The following is a 19,182-nucleotide window of genomic DNA, read 5'->3' as shown; positions in this document are numbered from 1 at the left end:
TGCAAGAGTTTAAACAGAAGCTTTAAGTCCACTTAAGGCCAACCTTGAAAATGTCCTGAACACCACATTGTTGTTACTTCTACTACATACTGTTAGTAAGAGTAAGTCAAAGGACTACCCCAGAGACAGAATGAAAGAAGTGAGGAGTAATTCAATGCTGTTTGTGCCAGCAGTACTATTCCCTTCATAATGGGCTTTTCTTGCCAAATCCTGCCCTGAATTTCCATTTACTCATAGTAAAAATTAAAAACTTAAATCAGTAATGAGGCCTTATATATTTTATTAATCCAAGTCAGCATTTGTGATGTTGAAGAAAAGGAACTATTGTAAACTATTTCTGTGGAGGGATGTAAATTAGTATAGTTGCTATGCTAGTCAATATGTATATTGAAAACAGAATTACCAAACTAGGTGGTGGTGGCTCAAGCCTTTAATCCCAGATTAAAGGAGGCAGAGGCAGGCAGATCTCTGTGAATTCCAGGACAGCCAAAGCTACACAGAGAAACCCTGCCCTGAAGAAAGGAAGGAAGGACGATAAAAAGAAAATAGAATAACTATATGATCTAGGTATGTCTCTGCATACATATAACTGAAGGACTCCAGACTGACATACAGCAGAGAACTTAGACATCATATTTATTGCAGCATGCATAACAGTTTGTGGAGTCAACCTAGATGTTTGTCTGTAGATAAATTAGTAAAGAAAATGCATATACACTGTGGGGAATTGTCATTTGCAAGAAAATGGATAGAAATGGAGATTATCATGTTATATGAAATAAGGCACACTCAGATTAATACTGTATTTTCTCTCATATTAGAATCTGTATAAAAGAGGGACTGTTTGGAAGAGGAAGGGGACCAGCAAGAGTAGAGAAAGGGGTGTCAGAATATATAGGGGATATAGATGAACAAAGTGTATGATAAATATGAAAATGTCAAAATGAACCCTATTGTGTGCAATGATTATATGCTGATAATTGTTTTAGAGGCCAAGGGTAGGCAGTGTAGGAGTTGTGTACCAGGCAAATAAGGATATCTAGGAATCAGCCTTTTTTCTCTTCTGTCATTCATGGTGAATTGACTTTTGTTGTCACAGATGGTTGCTACATTTTCAGGCCTTGGATCTGTATTCCAGCAAAAGAAAATAAGCTATGAATGCACCCCAATGAAGGAGCTAGTTGTCTTTAACAGGAGTTGTCTGTATGTCTATTTGTAAGTACAAGAAAGGCTGATGAAGTGAGAATTTTATCTGTACACTTGGATGCATATAACCAAAAGTATTGTCTTAGTAAAGATAAAGGGAGGGTTGGTATTATGTAGGAACCCAGTACCCAGCATTGACAGCGTCAGGGCTGTGTGCCAGGAATGTCACCGTTGCTATGAAAACACATTTCTTATTTTGGTTGTGAGGCTAGCCTTTAATGGCAGAGCCATCTCTCTAGCCCACTACATTTCTAAATTCTGGGCATAACCTCTATAAGACATAGAAATGGTATATTATGGTTATTATGGTAGTGGTGATGATAAAAAAACAATGAAGAAATTGAAGCTTTAGCGTGATTGGAATATTAGAATTTATAAATGACCATTCTGATTTTGAATGCATCTCTCTTTATGTTACATTCTAACTTGACCTTCTGCTAAATACCCATGTAGCCTACATTTGTGTAAATTGAGCTATATATTTTTTTTCCACTGTACTCCCTTCCTCTACCCTCTCCCAAGGTCTCCATGCTCCCAATTTACTCAGGAAATCTTGTCTTTTTCTACTTCCCATGTAAATTACATCCTCTTTGTTGTCTAGGTTCTTTGGGATCGAATTGTAGGCTGGTTTTTCTTTGCTTTGTCTAAAAGCCACTTATGAGTAAGTACATTTGTCTTTCTGGGTCTGGGTTTCTCACTCAATATGATGTTTTCTAGATCTATCCATTTGCAACAAATTAAGATGCCATTTTTCCCTCCAGCTTTGTAGTACTCCATTGTGTAAATTTACCACATTTTTCTTATTCATCTTCGGTTGAGAGGCATTTAAGTTGTTTCCAGGTTTTGGCTATGACAAACAATGCTGCTATGAACATAGTTGAACACGTGTCCTTGTGGTACAATTGAGCATCCTTTGGGTTTATACCCAAAAGTGGTATTGCTGGGTCTTGAGGAAGGTTGTTTCCTAATTTTCTGAGAAATTGCTATACTGATATCCAAAGGGATTCTACCAAGTTGCACTCCCACCAGCAATGCAGGAGTGTTCCCTTTGCCCCACATCCTCTCCAGCATAAGTTGTCATCAGTGTTTTTGATCTTGGCCTTTCTTATAGGTGTAAGATAGGATCTCAGAGTTGTTTTGATTTGCATTTCTCTGATGGCTAAGGATGTTGAATATTTCCTTAAGTGTCTTTCAGCCATTTTACATTTGTCTGTTGAGAGTTCTCTGTTTAGGCCTGCATTTTATTTTTTTTGTTGGACTATTTGTTCTTTTGATGATCAATTTCTTAAGTCCTTTGTATATTTTGGAGATCAGTTCTCTTTTTGATGTGGGGTTGGTGAAGATCTTTTCCCATTCCATGGTCTGCCATTTTGTCTTGTTGACCATGCCCTTTGCCTCACAGAAGCTTTTCAGTTTCAGGAGGTCCCATTTATTAATTGTTTCTCTTAGTGTCTGTGCTACTGGAGTTATATTTAGGAAGTGGTCTCTTGTGCCAATGTGTTCAAGTGTACTTCCCACTTTCTCTTCTATGAGATTCAGTGTAGTTTGTTTTATCTTGAGGTATTTGATCCATTTGGACTTGAATTTTGTGCATGGCGATAGATATGAATCACCTGAATCATTAGTGGCTCAAAGAAGAAATAAAGGAAGAAAGTAAAGACTTCCTAAAATTCATTGAAAATATCCACACAACGTACCCAAATTTAGGGGACACAATGAAAACAGTGTTAAGAGGAAGAAAGTTCATAGTTCCAAATGCCTACACAAAGAAGCTAGGAAAATCCCACACTAGTGCATTAACGGAACACCTGACAACTCCAGAACAAAAAGAAACAAACAAACTCACTTAGGGGGACTAGACAAAATCAAATTGAGAGCTGAAATCAACAAAATAGAAACAAAGAAAAGAATATGAAATATCAATGAGACAAAGTGTTGGTTGAGAAAATCAACAAAACAGACAAACTTTTACCCCAACTAACCAAAAGGCAGAGAGAGAATAACAAATTAACAAAATCAGAAATGAAAAGGGGGAACATAACAACAGACACGGAGGAAATCCAGAGAATCATCAGGTTATATTTCAAAAACCTGTACTTCACAAAATTGGAAAACTTAAAGGAAATGAACAATTTTATGGATAAATATCACCTACCAGAATTAAATCAAGACAAGACAAACAAATAAACCTATAACTGCTAAAGAAATAGAATTAGTCATCAGAAGTCTCCCAACTAAAAAAAAAGCCCATACAAGATGGTTTCAAATGAGAATTCTGCAAGATTTTTAAAGAAGAACTAATACCAATACTTCTCAAATTCTTCCACACAATAGAAACATAAGGAACATTGCCAAACTCTTTTTATGAGGCTCCAATTACCCTGATACCCAAGCCACACAAAGACATTACTAAAAAAGAGAAGTACAGACCAATCTCATTCATGAGCATTGATGCAAAAATACTCAATAAAATACTGACAAACCAAATCCAAGAACACATCAGAACCATCATCCACCATGATCAAGTCGGCTTCATCCCAGAGATGCAGGGGTGCTCAGCATATGAAAACCTGTCAATGTAATCCACCATATAAACAAACTGGGAAAAAAAAAAAAAACAAGCATATGATCTGAAAAAGCCTTTGACAAAGTAAAACATTCCTTCATGATAAAGGTCTTGAAGAGAGCAAGAATAAAAGGATTATACCTAAACATAATAAAGGCAATATAGAGCATGCCAACAGCCAACATTAAACTAAATGGAAAGAAACTCAAAGTGATCCCACTGAAATCAGGAGCAAGACAAGGTTGTCCACTCTTCATATCTATTCAATATAGTACTTGAGATTCTAGCTACAGCAATAACACAACAAAAGGATCAAGGGATACAAATCGGAAAAGAAGTCAAACTCTCACTATTTGCTGATGATATAGTTTACATAAGTAACCACAAAAATTCTACCAAAGAACTTCTACAACTCAATAACACCTTTAGTAATGTAGGAGGATACAAGATTAACTCAAGGAAATCAGTAACTCTCCTTTACACAGATGATAAATGGACTGAGAAAAAAGTCACTTTTTATATTTTCACTACTGTGTATTGTTTCAAATAAGTAGTTAAAAACTAAAACAACCAGAAAACCAAAGCCCTATTTTGTATATAAACAAACTGGGAAGAGGGAAAGTGATGTATGTGTTGGAACACTCCTACTAGGGATTGCATTGAACTGCTGTTGGATTCCTAGATTAGGCCTCTGAAGTATAAAGGATGGATTAGGGTGAAACAAGAGAGGAAAGACCTGTGTTTGCCAATGCCCCTGACTTGAGAAAGTTGCAATGCAAGTCATTTAGGTCAAGGCTTAGTTCAAATATAGGAAATGAGTATTCTGAAGGGTCCTCATTAAAGAAGGTATAGCAAAAAAGAGCACCAGACCAGGAGTCAGAAGGCCACTGTGCTGAACCAGCCAGGTTACTGACTTTGTGATCTTAGATTATTTGCTTGACTGCTTTCAACCTGATTGCCTCAGACTACAGTCAAGGGGGTTAGACCAAATGATTTTTTTATTCCTTATAGTCAACAACATGTGGATTGTGACACCCAAGGTTTTCATGGGTATTCTAACATTTTTTGGCATCTGTCAAGTCAGACTTTTGTATTTCTGAAATGCAGTAGAAGTAACAGCCTTTTCACTTCTCTGGGGACCTTGCCAGTGAGGCATAAACATCTTTTTTTCCTGTCTCCTCTAAAATGAAGTACTTGGTCACAAGTGGCAGGCTTTGTTTTTCAAATCTGGTCCTATTCTTATTTCAATGTTTTCTTAACTATATTGTGAACTTATTGAAGTACAGTAGATTGAAAATGCCAATTTATGTTTTAAACTAAAACCAGAATTTTATTGTTTCATAAAGTATGCGTTTTGTAAACATAGCTTTACAAATAATACATTTCTTCATTTGAAATGCCTGACTGTCAATGATTTGATCTACTTAAAGAAGAATTTGTAGTTCCATTTCTTACAATAGAAATGTTGAATTAAAAAGCTTTAATAGCAAATACATGGTGTTAGATACCATTATAAATTTTTTAATTTGACAGAATTGAAGTAAAGTGAATGCTGCTTTTGGTTTCTTCTAAAAACTGTCCTTATTATAGGCAAAATAAAAGAATAGAAAAAAATCTTATTTCCAAAGGCTAGAGAAAATATGTAAAATTTAGAAGAACAGAGTAAAATCCCTGTTAATATTTTGTCCTAGGGATAGCTATGACTATTTTAATATCTTTTTCCATTTTTATGTTAAGCATAACATTTGGAAAAATTGTGTATACTTAACAGATATAACTGTTGTGAGTGAGTGGGTTAATTGAAGCCGTAAGAGAAATTTGATTTTATTCTGTAAATTTTTTGTTATGACACTTAAGTAGCATCCTGATTATTTTTGTTTTCTTCTATTTTATTTTTACAATTATAATTACTAGATCAAAAGACATCATTGTAAGTTTCTATTTATATTAATAACTATCTGTTAAGGCCATTAGCCTTAGAACTATATATAGTCAGGAATATGACTTTTATAAATATTTATCAAATGGACAAAGAATGATATAAATTAGTCTTAGAAGTATATATAGTCAGCAGTATGACTTTTATAAATGTTTATCAAATGGACAAAGAATGGTATAATCTTTTTTGTCAAAGCAGCAATTTTCTTTAATGAAAATAATTCAGATGAATTTTTATTTCTTAATTGGGAATTTATTTTCCTCAGTTATGTGTCTGATGTACTAATTATCTCTAGTCTCTTACTTAATCTATTTATTTAAAATTTTAAATTTATTTGTTTCCTCTGAAAATTCTTGTAATTTTTGTTTTGTCTATTATTAATTTGGTTGTTTTTATTGTCCTGCCAATTGAAACCTTCTTATTTAATCATTTCAGTTGTAAAGATGATTCTTAGAACATTAATTTTACAAATGGGTTTACATGTTTAAAATTTGAATGTTGCTTTAAAGATAAGAGATGACAGAAAATTTATTATGTATTAAATATTAATAGATGTGATTGATAATACAAACCTTGTTAAAACAGTTGAAGACGTTTTGGTCAGTCATTTGGTTAATGTTGAACTTAGATTAGTAGTTTTTAAAAAACACTAGAGCCTTTACAAAGCAAAATAAAATTAGAATGTATGTAAACCGCAGATTTCAGATTATTTTGATCAGAATGTGGAGTGGCTAAGCATGCAGTTAGTGTCAGTGATAAAAGATAGGGGAAATGTGGGTTTTCTTCATGTATATTCAGTGGTTGTGGATAGTCTGTCCAGTTGATAGTTTAGCATTATGTCTAGAAATAGCTCATGGACTCATTTTCCTCTCTTGTTCTTATACTTTCTGATCATATTAATAAATATAATAGTGACTTTGTAACTAGAAGTTCAATCCAACTTTATTTTTGTTGTTGTTTTACAGTGTGGTGGTGGGGATCAAATTGAGGACCTGGGCCACACATGCTTGACAACTCTTGTCAGTTTGTTTTTCCAGATACACTCTCACCATGTAGTTTAAACAGTTCTTGAACTGCTTGCTGATAGGCCAGTTAGTCTCAGCTTTCCTGTTTGCCTCCCAAGTGCTGTAATAGGTGCATGTCTCCACACTACACTTTCTATAGAAAGATGTTCTGAACTAGTAGATAAAAGCATGAAGCTAGTAATTAAGGTAGGTATAGATGTCAGTTCTCCCTCAACAGAAAATACTAAGGCAGAAGTTGCCACTAAGGATCTCCCACTGATTATGAACTATTTTTCTGTAGTTAATTTAGTTTATTTAAGTTAAGAGTATTATTTCATTGCCTAGTAATAGTTCCTGGTGTTATAGACATTTTGTTTCTGGGGATAGAAGCATTACAATTTAGGGGATTAAATGCGTTATTTCAGTTATTGCAAATATAAGAAAATTATGGTTGTTTTAAGTAAACCTTCAGTTTATTCTTACTAAAATTTAAAATTTTTAATTTTTTAAAATGTTTTAAAAGGATAGTGGTGGCTCATGATGGAGGCAGAAGGAGGAGGATCTTGATGAGGCTAGGCTGGCCTACAAAAGAGTTCCAGGCCAACCATAGCTATGCTGTATGAGGCTACTCGTTCATTTCCGGCTGTTCAGACTCAAACTGTATTAATTAAATCACTGTTTGCCCTATTAGCTCTAATTTCTTACTGGCTAGCTCTTACATCTAGAATTAACTCATTCCTATTATTTTATGTTTTACCACAAGGTTCTGGCTGACAATTTGCATCTTACTCTGGAGGTTGCATGGCTTCCTCTGACTATGCCTTCTTTCTCCCAGCATTCAATGTAGTTTTCTCTGCCTAGCTCTACTCTACCCTATCACAAGCAGGTTCTTTATTCATTAACCAATTAAAACAACACATATACAAAAGGACTTCCCACACCATATCTACATACTGAGACTGACTATGCCTAAGGAAAGGCTGAGGTAGGGGTGGAGAATATTCTAACCTTTTTGGGATCTGGATCTGGTATCTAGAACAGTTGTTTATCCTAACTTAATGGCTATATTTTGTACACCCCTTGTTCCTGTCCTAAAGGTAATTGATTCATGTCACAGAAAAAGGTGGGAGTAATAATATGTTTACTAAAAAGTCAGATTTGTGGAAAAGAAGAGGGAGCCAATCTGTTATCAAAGTTTGTATCTGACTTCTCAATGGTGGAATCCTAGTTTGCTTCTGAGCTTCAACAAGTATTCTTTTTATCAGAAAGAGGAAAGCATGAGTTTTTAAATTCGTGTGTGTGTGTGAATGTTCTAAACATCTTTTTCTTTTTTAAAAAAGTTTTATGTGCCAATTATAATCCTGCCGTCGAACGCTCTTAGTCTTTGGAGTGATCACATAACAAGAGAAATAACTACTTAAACAAGGTCCATGGTACCAGCACACAGGAGAGTCATTTACCTCCTAAGGGAGAACATTGGCAGGAAATTCTTTACAGGAAGGTTATCATGAACTTTGAAACAAAAAGTTACCCAGGCCAAGAAGGAACTTGGAACAAGTAATTGGAGACAGAGAGGTGGTATATCCCAAAGGTATAACATGCATGGTAATGGAGCCAAGAAACATGGTTTCTCAAAGTAATTTCCCACAACTTGATATTGTTGGACTTTGGAGAACAATCTGAAAAGAACGAAGAGTGGAAGTGAGGAAGGGATGTCAAAGAATTCACATCAAATATGTGAGCTATTTTTACCTTTTTATTTTAACAGCCATTAAAAGCTGTTATGTAAATGTTATACTTTCGTTTCAATTTGTATTTTCACTGTATACCATGGCTAAATTGTTAAAAAAAATATTAAGGTAGTTGGATCTTACTATTTACTTAACAGAACTGTTGGGTATTTTTTTGGCCTGCAAAGAATAAGGAAAGAAGTTACTAAAGTGAAGGATATCATGAACCAAGAAATTTTAAGGACTAGTGACTTACTGCATAATATTAATCCAAGAACTTGTTCATTTCTGTGATATTTTCTGGTGAACTTAAAAGAATTGAAATACCTAGTAAAGTTGGATTAATTTTAAGTCTTTTCTCATCTAAGCATTTTTTGCTTCAGGCTGTTTTCCAAAAGGCTATAGAGTGGGAATTTTTTATTCTTTGGCATTCATCATATGACTGGTGTTCCCAGTACCTAACCTAAGGTGACTTGGAAACTAAAATGATGAGACTCACTGAATTATAAATGTTGAAGGAACTGGGGATGTAGCTTAGTGGTAGGGTGCTTGGCTAAAATGTGAAACTTGAGTTTTATCACCAGCACTATGTGAATGAATGTATTTGTGAATGAATGCTGAAAATTTTCAGCAGTATTTTATCCCTGGAAGAATAACACACTTTGATAAAATTAAATTTAAAGTCAATAGGCACATTTCAGGAATTAGTTTAGATAAGATGCATAGAGTACAGTATAGAGATTATATACATGCGTTAACATTTTTTTTTGATAGTGTGTTTTGTTTCGTCAGAATGTCAAGGAGATCTTAGCCTTAAGAATGTTAGAAACCAGTTAATAGAATTCAGCTCCATATATATATATGAGGCTACCCTCTGCTCACCTTTCCCCCTACTTTGCATGACATATTTTTATTAGAGATTAAGAATTAGATGTAAAAGGGGCCGGATGGTGGTGGTACACACCTTTAACCTCAGTACTCAGGAGGCAAGGTAGGCTGATCTCTATGAGTTCGAGGCCAGCCTAGTCTACAAGAGCTAGTTCTAAGACAGGCTCCAAAGCTACAGAGAAGCTCTGTCTTGAATTAGATGTAAAAGGTAGTATACCAAAAATTTAAATAGTACTTACTCATATATATACATATACATACGTGTGTGTGTGTGTGTGTGTGTGTGTGTGTGTGTGTGTGTGTGATGGGAACTGAAAGTCAGTCTTTTATTTCATTAGGTCTGTATTTCCAGAAGTAGATAAACATGCTGCACAGAGAAATGTCTTACTCTTTTCCATCCTATCAATATACTCAGCTCTTCTCAAAGGGAACTGATATATGATTGCCTCTCAGAACTTAAGAATGTTCAAGCAATCCTATTAGACTAATATCCACTATTATTAGTCTATTTGGACAAGTAAAAGTAGCTAAAACGTAACTTTGGCTGTTTTAAATGTATGTTGGATTTACTTAGCTGATGTTATATATTAAGAAAGTTAATTATACAGCCACCAACCATCTTAGTATTTAAAGACATAATTTAGAGATATTTTCTATTAATAATTTTCTGTTTTTGTATTCCCAACTAAACTTACTAGATGAGATAGCCTTAAAATATATATGCAATTCTGAATACCATGTTTATAAGTCTATGTATTGTGATGTGATAAAAAGTGACCAGAAAAGTATTTACTTTGTTTTGCTAGTTTACTTTTCTGTTTTTTTTAAAATAGAAGGTAACATTATTCTCCTTTAAAATTTTATTAAGTTATTAGTGAGGCAAAATTATACTTGAAATTTCTCTTAGAATGTCTTGAATTACCGAATAGCTCTGAAAGGCCGCTAATACTGTGTTCCAGATTTTATAGATAATTGAATTGAGTTTTTAAAGATGAAATAACTTGCCCAGAGTTTACAATGTAAGAGTGACAATTTAACCATCTTTACATGTGATGCCTTTGTGTTGTAGATGTGTTATGATCTATGTACCTAACTAGATTATTTGAGATATAACCTTGCTGTATAACCCAGACTGGCCGTTATCCTTGCCATCCTTCTGCCACAGCTTCCTTTTGGGGTTAAAGGTATGAACCACCATGCCTAGCTCATTTCAATGTAAGTGTGTTTGTCAAATAACATTACTTAGTAAGTGAACAGAATATTTGAACTTTTATTCAATGTGGTTTTAATACAGGAAAATAAGTACACTGTTGCCTATTAAGGAGAAACCTAAATGTAATTCAGTTAATAAGTAGTCTTTTCATGATACAAACACTTATCCTTGATGCTACATGTGCTTTTCTAGATTCCAATGTTGGATGTCTGCTTACTTACTTACTTACTTATTTATTATAGGGAGATTCCCGGAGTCTTTCATTTTCTGAGAACGTGAGTGCTGTTCAAAAATTAGACTTTTCAGATACGATGGTGCAACAGAAATTGGATGACATCAAAGATCGAATCAAGAGAGAAATAAGGAAAGAACTGAAAATCAAAGAAGGAGCTGAAAATCTGAGGAAAGTCACAACAGATAAAAAAAATTTGGCTTATGTAGACAACATTTTGAAAAAGTCAAATAAAAAATTAGAAGAATTACATCACAGGCTACAAGAATTGAATGCACACATTGTTGTATCAGATCCAGAAGATGCTGCAGGTATTGTACTTCTTTGATTTTTATGTGACATATTAGTAGGATATATGTTCTTCTAGAGAATTCTAAATTTTATGATAGTAGTTTTTAGCTGTTCTAAAGTACAAAGACTTTTTCTTTGTGGTTATTGCCTTGTTTATATTACTGTTCATAAGGTTACTGAGTTGAAACATTTACTGAAAGATAAGTAGCTCTTGTATTTTCTTATCCCCAGTCAGTAAGACAGGGCGTGGCATTATTTTCTAGTATTGTCAATTTAGTATTGTCTAGTATGGAGTCAGCCAAATGCTTTTAACCTTAAGATCTGAAGCAAAAGTGTACCAGATGACTTTTAAAAGTGAAGAATTTCTGAGCCTTTGTGCTGGAGCCTGAAGACTTGAGACCTTTTAATACCCAGTAACCACATGGTGGGAAGACAAATATTCTTATGACCTCCACTTGCCCACTCCCAAAAAAGTAATTGTGAAATAATATGCATTCCGTAAAAGTAGATACTTCAGATTTTTTCAGCCATTAATCCAATTTATCACCCTGGTGTTTGGGTACAGAAAAGCTAAATTAAGTACCTACATTATCATGCTCATTGTTTAATTCGAAAAAATAAAAATAAAAAGCAAGAACTGAAACTTGCCTTTTACTTCTCTGTAATTATAGAAAATAAGAGGGAACTAACTGTAACTCACATTTCGAACCTAAGACCATTATTTTTAAAGAATCAACAGTTAGAAATTTTTTCAGTAGTGCAAAAGGTGAAAATAGGAAAATTACCTCTCCTTCAGACCTCTTCCTAAAGGCAGCTTTGCTTTTTTTATTGTATAGCTTTTCAAGAAAAATGTCTATGTTTATACCATTATCCACTTCCCTATGTATATTCTTTCTATAGCTTTATACAAAACATTTAAGACACTTGTGGTATAATAGTTTTGTTATTGCAAATATGATCTTTTTTTTTTTTTGTGGTTTTTCGAGACAGGGTTTCTCTGTGGTTTTGGAGCCTGTCCTGGAACTAGCTCTTGTAGACCAGGCTGGTCTCGAACTCACAGAGATCCGCCTGCCTCTGCCTCCCGAGTGCTGGGATTAAAGGCGTGCGCCACCACCGCCCGGCTAGCAAATATGATCTTTTAAGTGACATAAATTAAGCTGTGTGGTCCTTTCATTTGCAGTAAGTGAACAGGTAAAGGAAAAGTCATTTATAAAGAGTAAAACTTTTGGGCTGGAGAGATGGCTCAGCGGTTAAGAGCATTGCCTGCTCTTCCAAAGGTCCTGAGTTCAATTCCCAGCAACCATATGGTGGCTCACAACCATCTGTAATGAGGTCTGGTGCCCTCTTCTGGCCTACAGGCATACACACAGACAGAATATTGTATACATAATAAATAAATAAATATTTTTTTAAAAAAAAGAGTAAAACTTTAGTAGCAGAGATTTTAGATTACTGTGTGATTAGCTAGTAAGAGTTAATAGGTGTAAAACTAACATTCTAAAAAATTTCTAAAAATAACAGTATTTAGTACTCCTCCTCTACTTCATCTGGGACTTAGGACTTTTATTTGGAGAAGGCTCTGTATATAGACGTCAACCCTGTACTAGAACTTAATCTTTAAAATGACATAAATAATAGGAAACCAGTTTTTCCGTTTTAGAACTGAAACAGTCCCAAAGGTATGAATTAATTAGCTCAGAATAGTCAAACTGGCTATACACTTTCTACTCCTCGACTAGGAGTCTCTTACCCACAAATTCCGTAATTATATTATAAATGGAAACATGTATTGTGAAAATTCCGTTTTTAGTAGTAGTATTTTATAAACTAAGATAGTCTGTTGTGTTTGGTTCTCTGCCAAGTTCTACATGTCTTGCCTATTGCGTCTTTGGAAGTCTAAAATAAGAAACTGCTAGAGCTTTAAACTCTATTTAGAGAAAGCATTTTTTTTCTTTAGAATACTGAGAACTGCCTTGTGATTCATGAAAATTTGAATGTTTTAGCAACACAAAATATAGCTACTCTTTTGTTTTCTCTAGTCCCTATTTAAAAATGAGCATTAATGGAATAAAATTACATATAAATATATGTGAATGGTTTGCATATATGTTCAAGTATATGATTTGATGGGTTTTAACAAATGTACATAATGTATCTATGGAAATATCATTAGATCTACTTAGAATGTTGCATTACTTCTCAGGTAGTTTCCACTCCCAGAACTGATTCCTGGAAGCCACTAATATTCTGTCCATCACTGAATATTAAATACTTTAGAATATTGACCATCTCTTTAAAGATTTTTTTTTTAATGACCTCTTTAAGCCCTACTGTCAAATTCTTGGGCTCCCTCAAAAGCTAAGTTGGTTAACATTGTGAAACAGTCCTGGCCAATTTATTCTTATCCTCTCTGTGCTGCTTTGCTCATTTGTTATTGTGATGTAATTTACTTCCACCCACGTTTATCCCTCACTGTGTGACCCTTGATGTTTTCTAGGCTTGTTATAGAATATGGAACATGGGAGCATATAACTGTGAATATTACAGATGTTTCAAATGCAGCAAATCAAAATTATACTTCACTTTTGTAATTATTATCAAAGTATAATTTGCCATTTCACTTTAAACATTAAATGAGGTAGAGAATAAGCTTAAAAATGTTTCAAGATAAAACCAAAACTGTTGAATATTTACTTTGTAGATAATTGGAAGCTAAATGTATACAATATCACTTTTTGTTCTGATTAACACATCAATTTGTTGGAGTAAAACTTAGTAATTTTGTTAAATTATGCATTTAATTATTTAGTGTGTGTGTGTAGTACAGGCACATATACACATGCCATGGCACATATATAGAGGCAAGAGGAGACAACTTTGTTTTACCTCACTTGATACAGGATCTTATATTGTTTACTGCTGTGAACACCAGGCTAACTGGCTGGTAAGCTTCTGAGGTTTCTCCTGTCTGTGCCTCCTATATCCCTGTGGGAGTACTGAGATTGCAGTGTGTGCATTTCCATGTCTGACTTTTATGTGATTCTGGGGATCTGAACTCTAGTTGTCAGATTTGCACACTGATTCATCTCTGTAATAACTTTCAAATCATTGGTTGCACATGTGCCATAGCACACATATTGGGGCCAGAGGAGAGAGCTATGTGTGCCAACTTTTGCCTTTTACCTAGCTTCATATAGGGTCTCATATTGTATACTGCTGTGTACAGTAAAGAATTTTACCTATTTTCAAAATAAGGATTTTTATTAGGTGTACTTCTTAATTATAAAATTCTGAAATGTTGTTTATCATAAAAGCCTGGTCAGCTTCTTTCATGATAACAACTCAACAAATTAGATGTATTTAGAATGTTCCTCAACACACATACATGCACATATCCATATAACAATATATGAGATATAGCCTCATAGTTCACATTGTAATGCTAAATAGTTGAAAGCTTTTTCTCCAAGATCAGAAGCAAGACAGGATAACCACTCTTACCAGTTCTAAATAGTAAAGTCCCAGAAATGTTAGCCAAAGCAATGAAGGAAGAAAAGAAATAAAATGCATCTAGACAATAACAAAGAAAGGAATTATCTGTTTGCTGACAGGACTATTTTGATAGAGAGATTTCTATTTACCTCCCTAAAATTCCACTCCAAAACTTTTAGAACTGATAATGAAATTTAGTAAAGTTGTGTAATACAAAATAAACATATAAAACTAATAGTATTTTATACATCAGTAGTAAAATATCTGAAAAAGAAATTAAGAAAATAGTCCTACTTATATAATAGCATAACGTTTCACATATTTAGTACCTCATTTAATCAAGAAGATGAACAAACTGTTTAATTCAAATTGTAAAACATTGCGTATAAAAATTTAAATGTCTTAAATCAATTGGAAAATGTTTTGTGTTCATCCATAGAATAGTTATTATTGTAAACAAGTCTGGTAGTGCAGGCCTGTAAACCCTTCTAATTTAGAAGGTAGGAGGCTTGCAACTTCAAGGTCTCCCTTGGGCAACAAAGTGAATTTAAGTCCAGTCCAGAGAAGCTAATTAGGCAATGTCTTAAAATACAAAGTAAATACAGATAAATATAATGTGTTAAAAATACAAAGGATTGTGTATATAGCACAGTGGTGAAGCCTTTGTCTCATATGTTTGAGTCATTGGGAGATGTAAAATAGATTTAATGCAGTCTCTGACAAAAGAAACTCAGTATTTTTTTTATTAGCAGCGTGTTGGGTGTGCATGTTCATGTATATGTACGTGTTTATGAGCCACATGTGTGGAGATCAGAAGAACTTTTTGGAATTGGTTCTCTCCATCCTAGGCTACAGGGCTCAGACTTACGTCATTGTCCTGGATGATAAACACTTTGACCCCTTGTGGCATTTTGCCAGCCTCCAATATCATTCTTCACAGATATATTAATAGACAGTATCCATAAAGCTTGTATGGGATCACAGAAGATTGAATGATCAGAACCATTTAGGAAAAAGGAAAAACTAGAAGTATCAGATTACTGGTTTTCAAAGTATATTTTTAAACTATACTAATTAAAACAGCATGATATTGGCACAAAACAGACATCAACTAATGAAGTTATCTGGCTCAGAGATAAGCCTACACATTTGTGGTCAGTTTTGGCAAAGTGCTTGGAATATGCATTAGAGAAGGCCGCCTCAATAAATAGTGTTTAGGAAGCTGGATAGCCACATGTAGAAAAATAAAATGGGCCTTTAACTCACCTTTACAACAGAATAAATTAAAAATGGATTAAATGCTTAAGTGTAAGATTTGAAACTATAAGCTACTAGAAGCAAACTACAAAAAAATTTCATGTCATTAACCTGAGTAAGGCCTTCTTGAAAATAGATAAATAAATAAATGGGATTACAACAAATTTAAAAGACTTTTTCATGACAAAGGAAGTAATAGATTGAAGAGGCAATACAGGTTGCAGAAAATATATGCAAATCATATATTACAGTATTTTTTGAGGAACTCAGACTACCAATAAAGAAAACATTACCTTAGTTTTTTTGTTTTGTTTTATTTTTTTTAAAAAAAGATCAAAAGCTTGACTAGAACTGTAGGTGTAGTTCACTGAGAGTGTGAGGCTCTGGTTTCTACCCACACCACAAAAATAAGGGGAGGGGGGATACCCCCCCCCGACAAAACAGAAACTCTAATTGTAGGTACTTCTCAGAGGACATGCAAATAGAAGTGTCTGTTCAATACCTAATTGTTGGAGAAATATAGCTGAAAACCAGAGAGAGACATTTCTTCCCTCCATTTAGATGGGTTAATTATTTAGAAGTTGAAGGATCCATACTGGCAAGGATGGAGAGAAGGAAATTCTTGTGTATTCTTGGTGCTATTGCAAGTTAGTAAATCTAGTATGGGAAACAGAATGGAGTTTTGTCATAAGTAAAAGAAAAAATACGTCAGTAGTAAGAGTGTGTGCAAGGCCCCCATTCAGTCTCTAATGCTACAAACACAAAAGAATTGCCATATAGTTCAGTAGTGTGTCTTCCTTCTGGGTTTTTGATCAAAGGAGTCAAAATTATCACATCAAAGAGATGGTGACCACACCCCCGTGTTTCTTGCAATATTTTCCACCATATCTAAGCTGTGGGCACAGTTGACGTGTCATCGGTAAACAAATGGATTAAAAGTAAAATTTCAGTCTGTGAGTATAGCTCATTTGACAGTACTCTTAACAAACACAAGGCTCCATGTTCAAGACTTAGTACCACTGCACCCTCACATGCTTTTATATACATGGGGAATACCATTAAGCTCTTAAATAGCTGGAAACAGTTACTAAAACATGTGTGAACCTAGTGGGCATTATTACAAGTAGAGTAAGCTATATAAAGTGACAAGTATTGTATATCAGTTCATTTGCCTTAACCTAAAAACATTCAACTCAGAGATAGAGCACAAAGAGCTGGTTAATTAGCATGATTGGGTATTTCTGGTGTAGAAATGAAACATCATACTGTATACAATGGTTATTCATCAGTTAAAAGTAAAATAAAACTTTAAAAAGAATAATATCATGGAATGTTCTTTGTTAGCTCACATAGAAATTAATCAGTTTTTAAGTGCCAAGTGTAAACTGAAATGTTGGTAAGTGCCAAGTGTAAACTGAAATGTTGGTTAGTAAGTAGTACTTAGCACCTTGTGGACTTGTAGATAGATAGACGCTTAAGGAAATAGATAAGTAGTGCTTCCGTATAGTACTTTTATTAATATAGGTTTGGCCTGGTTTGTTTTAACTGTCTTTTCTCTTAACTGTTTTAAATAAAGTAAATAGCTTTGTCTCCTAAGCAGACGCTCAGGCTGTACAACTACACCTTGATGAATTTTGAGCATAGAGTCAGTTAGCTATAAATGAAGAGCAAAGGTTATATATGATTGAGTAGTCACATAGCTAGATCATTACATTGCTTTATGGTTGGTTACCACTTGGATGACCTTCAGACTTTGTTTTTATTATTTATTAAAAAGAAAAAGAAGCTAGAGAGTATGTTCTTCACTGGGGTATTTGTGAACAAGATGTTTGTAATAGCATATGTGTTAAGCATAAGGCACCTAAGCTCAGCTGACCAGAATGTAAAACCTCTGTGGATGTAAGTAAAATCTTAAGAAAAGTTTTCTAGCTCAGGGAAGGAAAGTGAATCAGTAGGGACTAGAGAGATGTCTAGGAGCACTTGATGCTCTTGCAGAGGGCCTGAGTTCAGTTCTTAGCACCCACATAGCAGTTCACAGCCACTTGTAACTCCATTTCTAGGAGATCCAGTTCCACTTCCAGCCGACACAAGCACTGCGTGCATGTGATGGACTTACATACATGCAGGCAAAACACATATGCACATGAAATAAAAATAAATGTTTTTTAAAGACCAGGGAAGCATTTGATCTAAAGATATTCCCATGTTCTAAACCGCTAATATTTCTTCAAAGCACTCAGTTGTGGTTTTGTTAAAATATTAAAAATGCCAGAAGCCAGACAGCAAGATGGCTTAGAGGAGTAAAGATTTTTTGCCTTACCTGGTTACCTGAATTCTATCTCCAGGACTTCCATGGTGGAAGGCAAGAACTGACTTCTACAATTAGTCCTCTAGCATCTCCACCTCCATTATGATACATTTGCATGTGTACACAGGCATGTGCATTACAAATGCTGCTTTAAAAGGAAAAGCACCAGAAGCAGCATATCAAACATATTACAAATTTGTGGTGGGGATGGGTGATATCAAATCAATATGTTCTGGCCTTCTGAAGTTCCATCCCTAGAGATCTTTTAACCATGCTCTATTTTCTGATAACTCAAAAGCTGTATCTCTCGTCAGTTTATGTTCTCTGAGCTGTACTGATAGTCTTATATCATGTGACTCAAAGCCCCAACCCCCTGTCTTATAATTATTTTTTCTAGAAATGTTATTCCCCATCATGAAACTGTTTAGGGACCTACAATGAAACACCTTGTTAACATAAACTCCAGCATGGTCTGACACACCATGAGTACCAGATTTCTATACTGGAGACAGTTCTATACTGGAGACAGTTCAAAAAGTTTAGGACAGTGGTCCTAATGTTGTAAACCTTTAATACAGTTCGTGTTGTGATGATCCCCCAACCGTAAAATTATTTTCATTGTTATTTTATAACTGTAAGTTTGCTACTGTTTTGAATTGTAAATATCTGTTTTCTGATGGTCTTAGGCAATCCCTAGAAAAGGGTCATTTGAAGAACTTCAAGGGACACAACCCACTTCTGAATTTTTGCCCACATTTTCTATGGTAATGACATCCGTGGCCATAATTAAAACTTGGCTTTTAGGATGGATATCATTTTTCTGGCCACCTTCACTTCCCCATTCAGATCACCAAGGCCTGATTCTGTCCTTTTCAGATCTGTATTTTCTTCTTCAGCCAGTTTTTCTTCATTCCAATTTAAACATTGCTGCCAGCATTATTGTTATTTTTTTTTATTTTTATTTTTCGAGACAGGGTTTCTCTGTAGCTTTTGGTTCCTGTCCTGGAACTAGCTCTTGTAGACCAGGCTGGCCTTGAACTCACAGAGATCTGCCTG

The 19,182-nt window shown here is 34.5% G+C and overlaps 1 protein-coding gene across 2 annotated transcripts in view; it reads left to right on the top strand.

Annotated features, from left to right (window-relative positions):
• The window catches only part of Pkn2 (protein kinase N2), a 94,983-nt gene that overhangs the window by 21,835 nt on the left and 53,966 nt on the right, over positions 1 to 19,182 (top strand). For both annotated transcript variants that reach the window (XM_013350040.2, XM_005357382.2), the window contains exon 2: positions 10,789 to 11,089. In XM_013350040.2, the coding sequence (XP_013205494.1) occupies positions 10,789 to 11,089 (301 nt within the window). The remainder of the gene's footprint in view (positions 1 to 10,788; positions 11,090 to 19,182) is intronic.

The sequence above is a fragment of the Microtus ochrogaster genome, chromosome 21 (genome assembly GCF_000317375.1).
Source record: "Microtus ochrogaster isolate Prairie Vole_2 chromosome 21, MicOch1.0, whole genome shotgun sequence".
Lineage (NCBI taxonomy): Eukaryota > Metazoa > Chordata > Mammalia > Rodentia > Cricetidae > Microtus > Microtus ochrogaster.
Note: the sequence above shows the minus strand (reverse complement) of the source record. Positions and strands in the feature narration are given on the sequence as shown.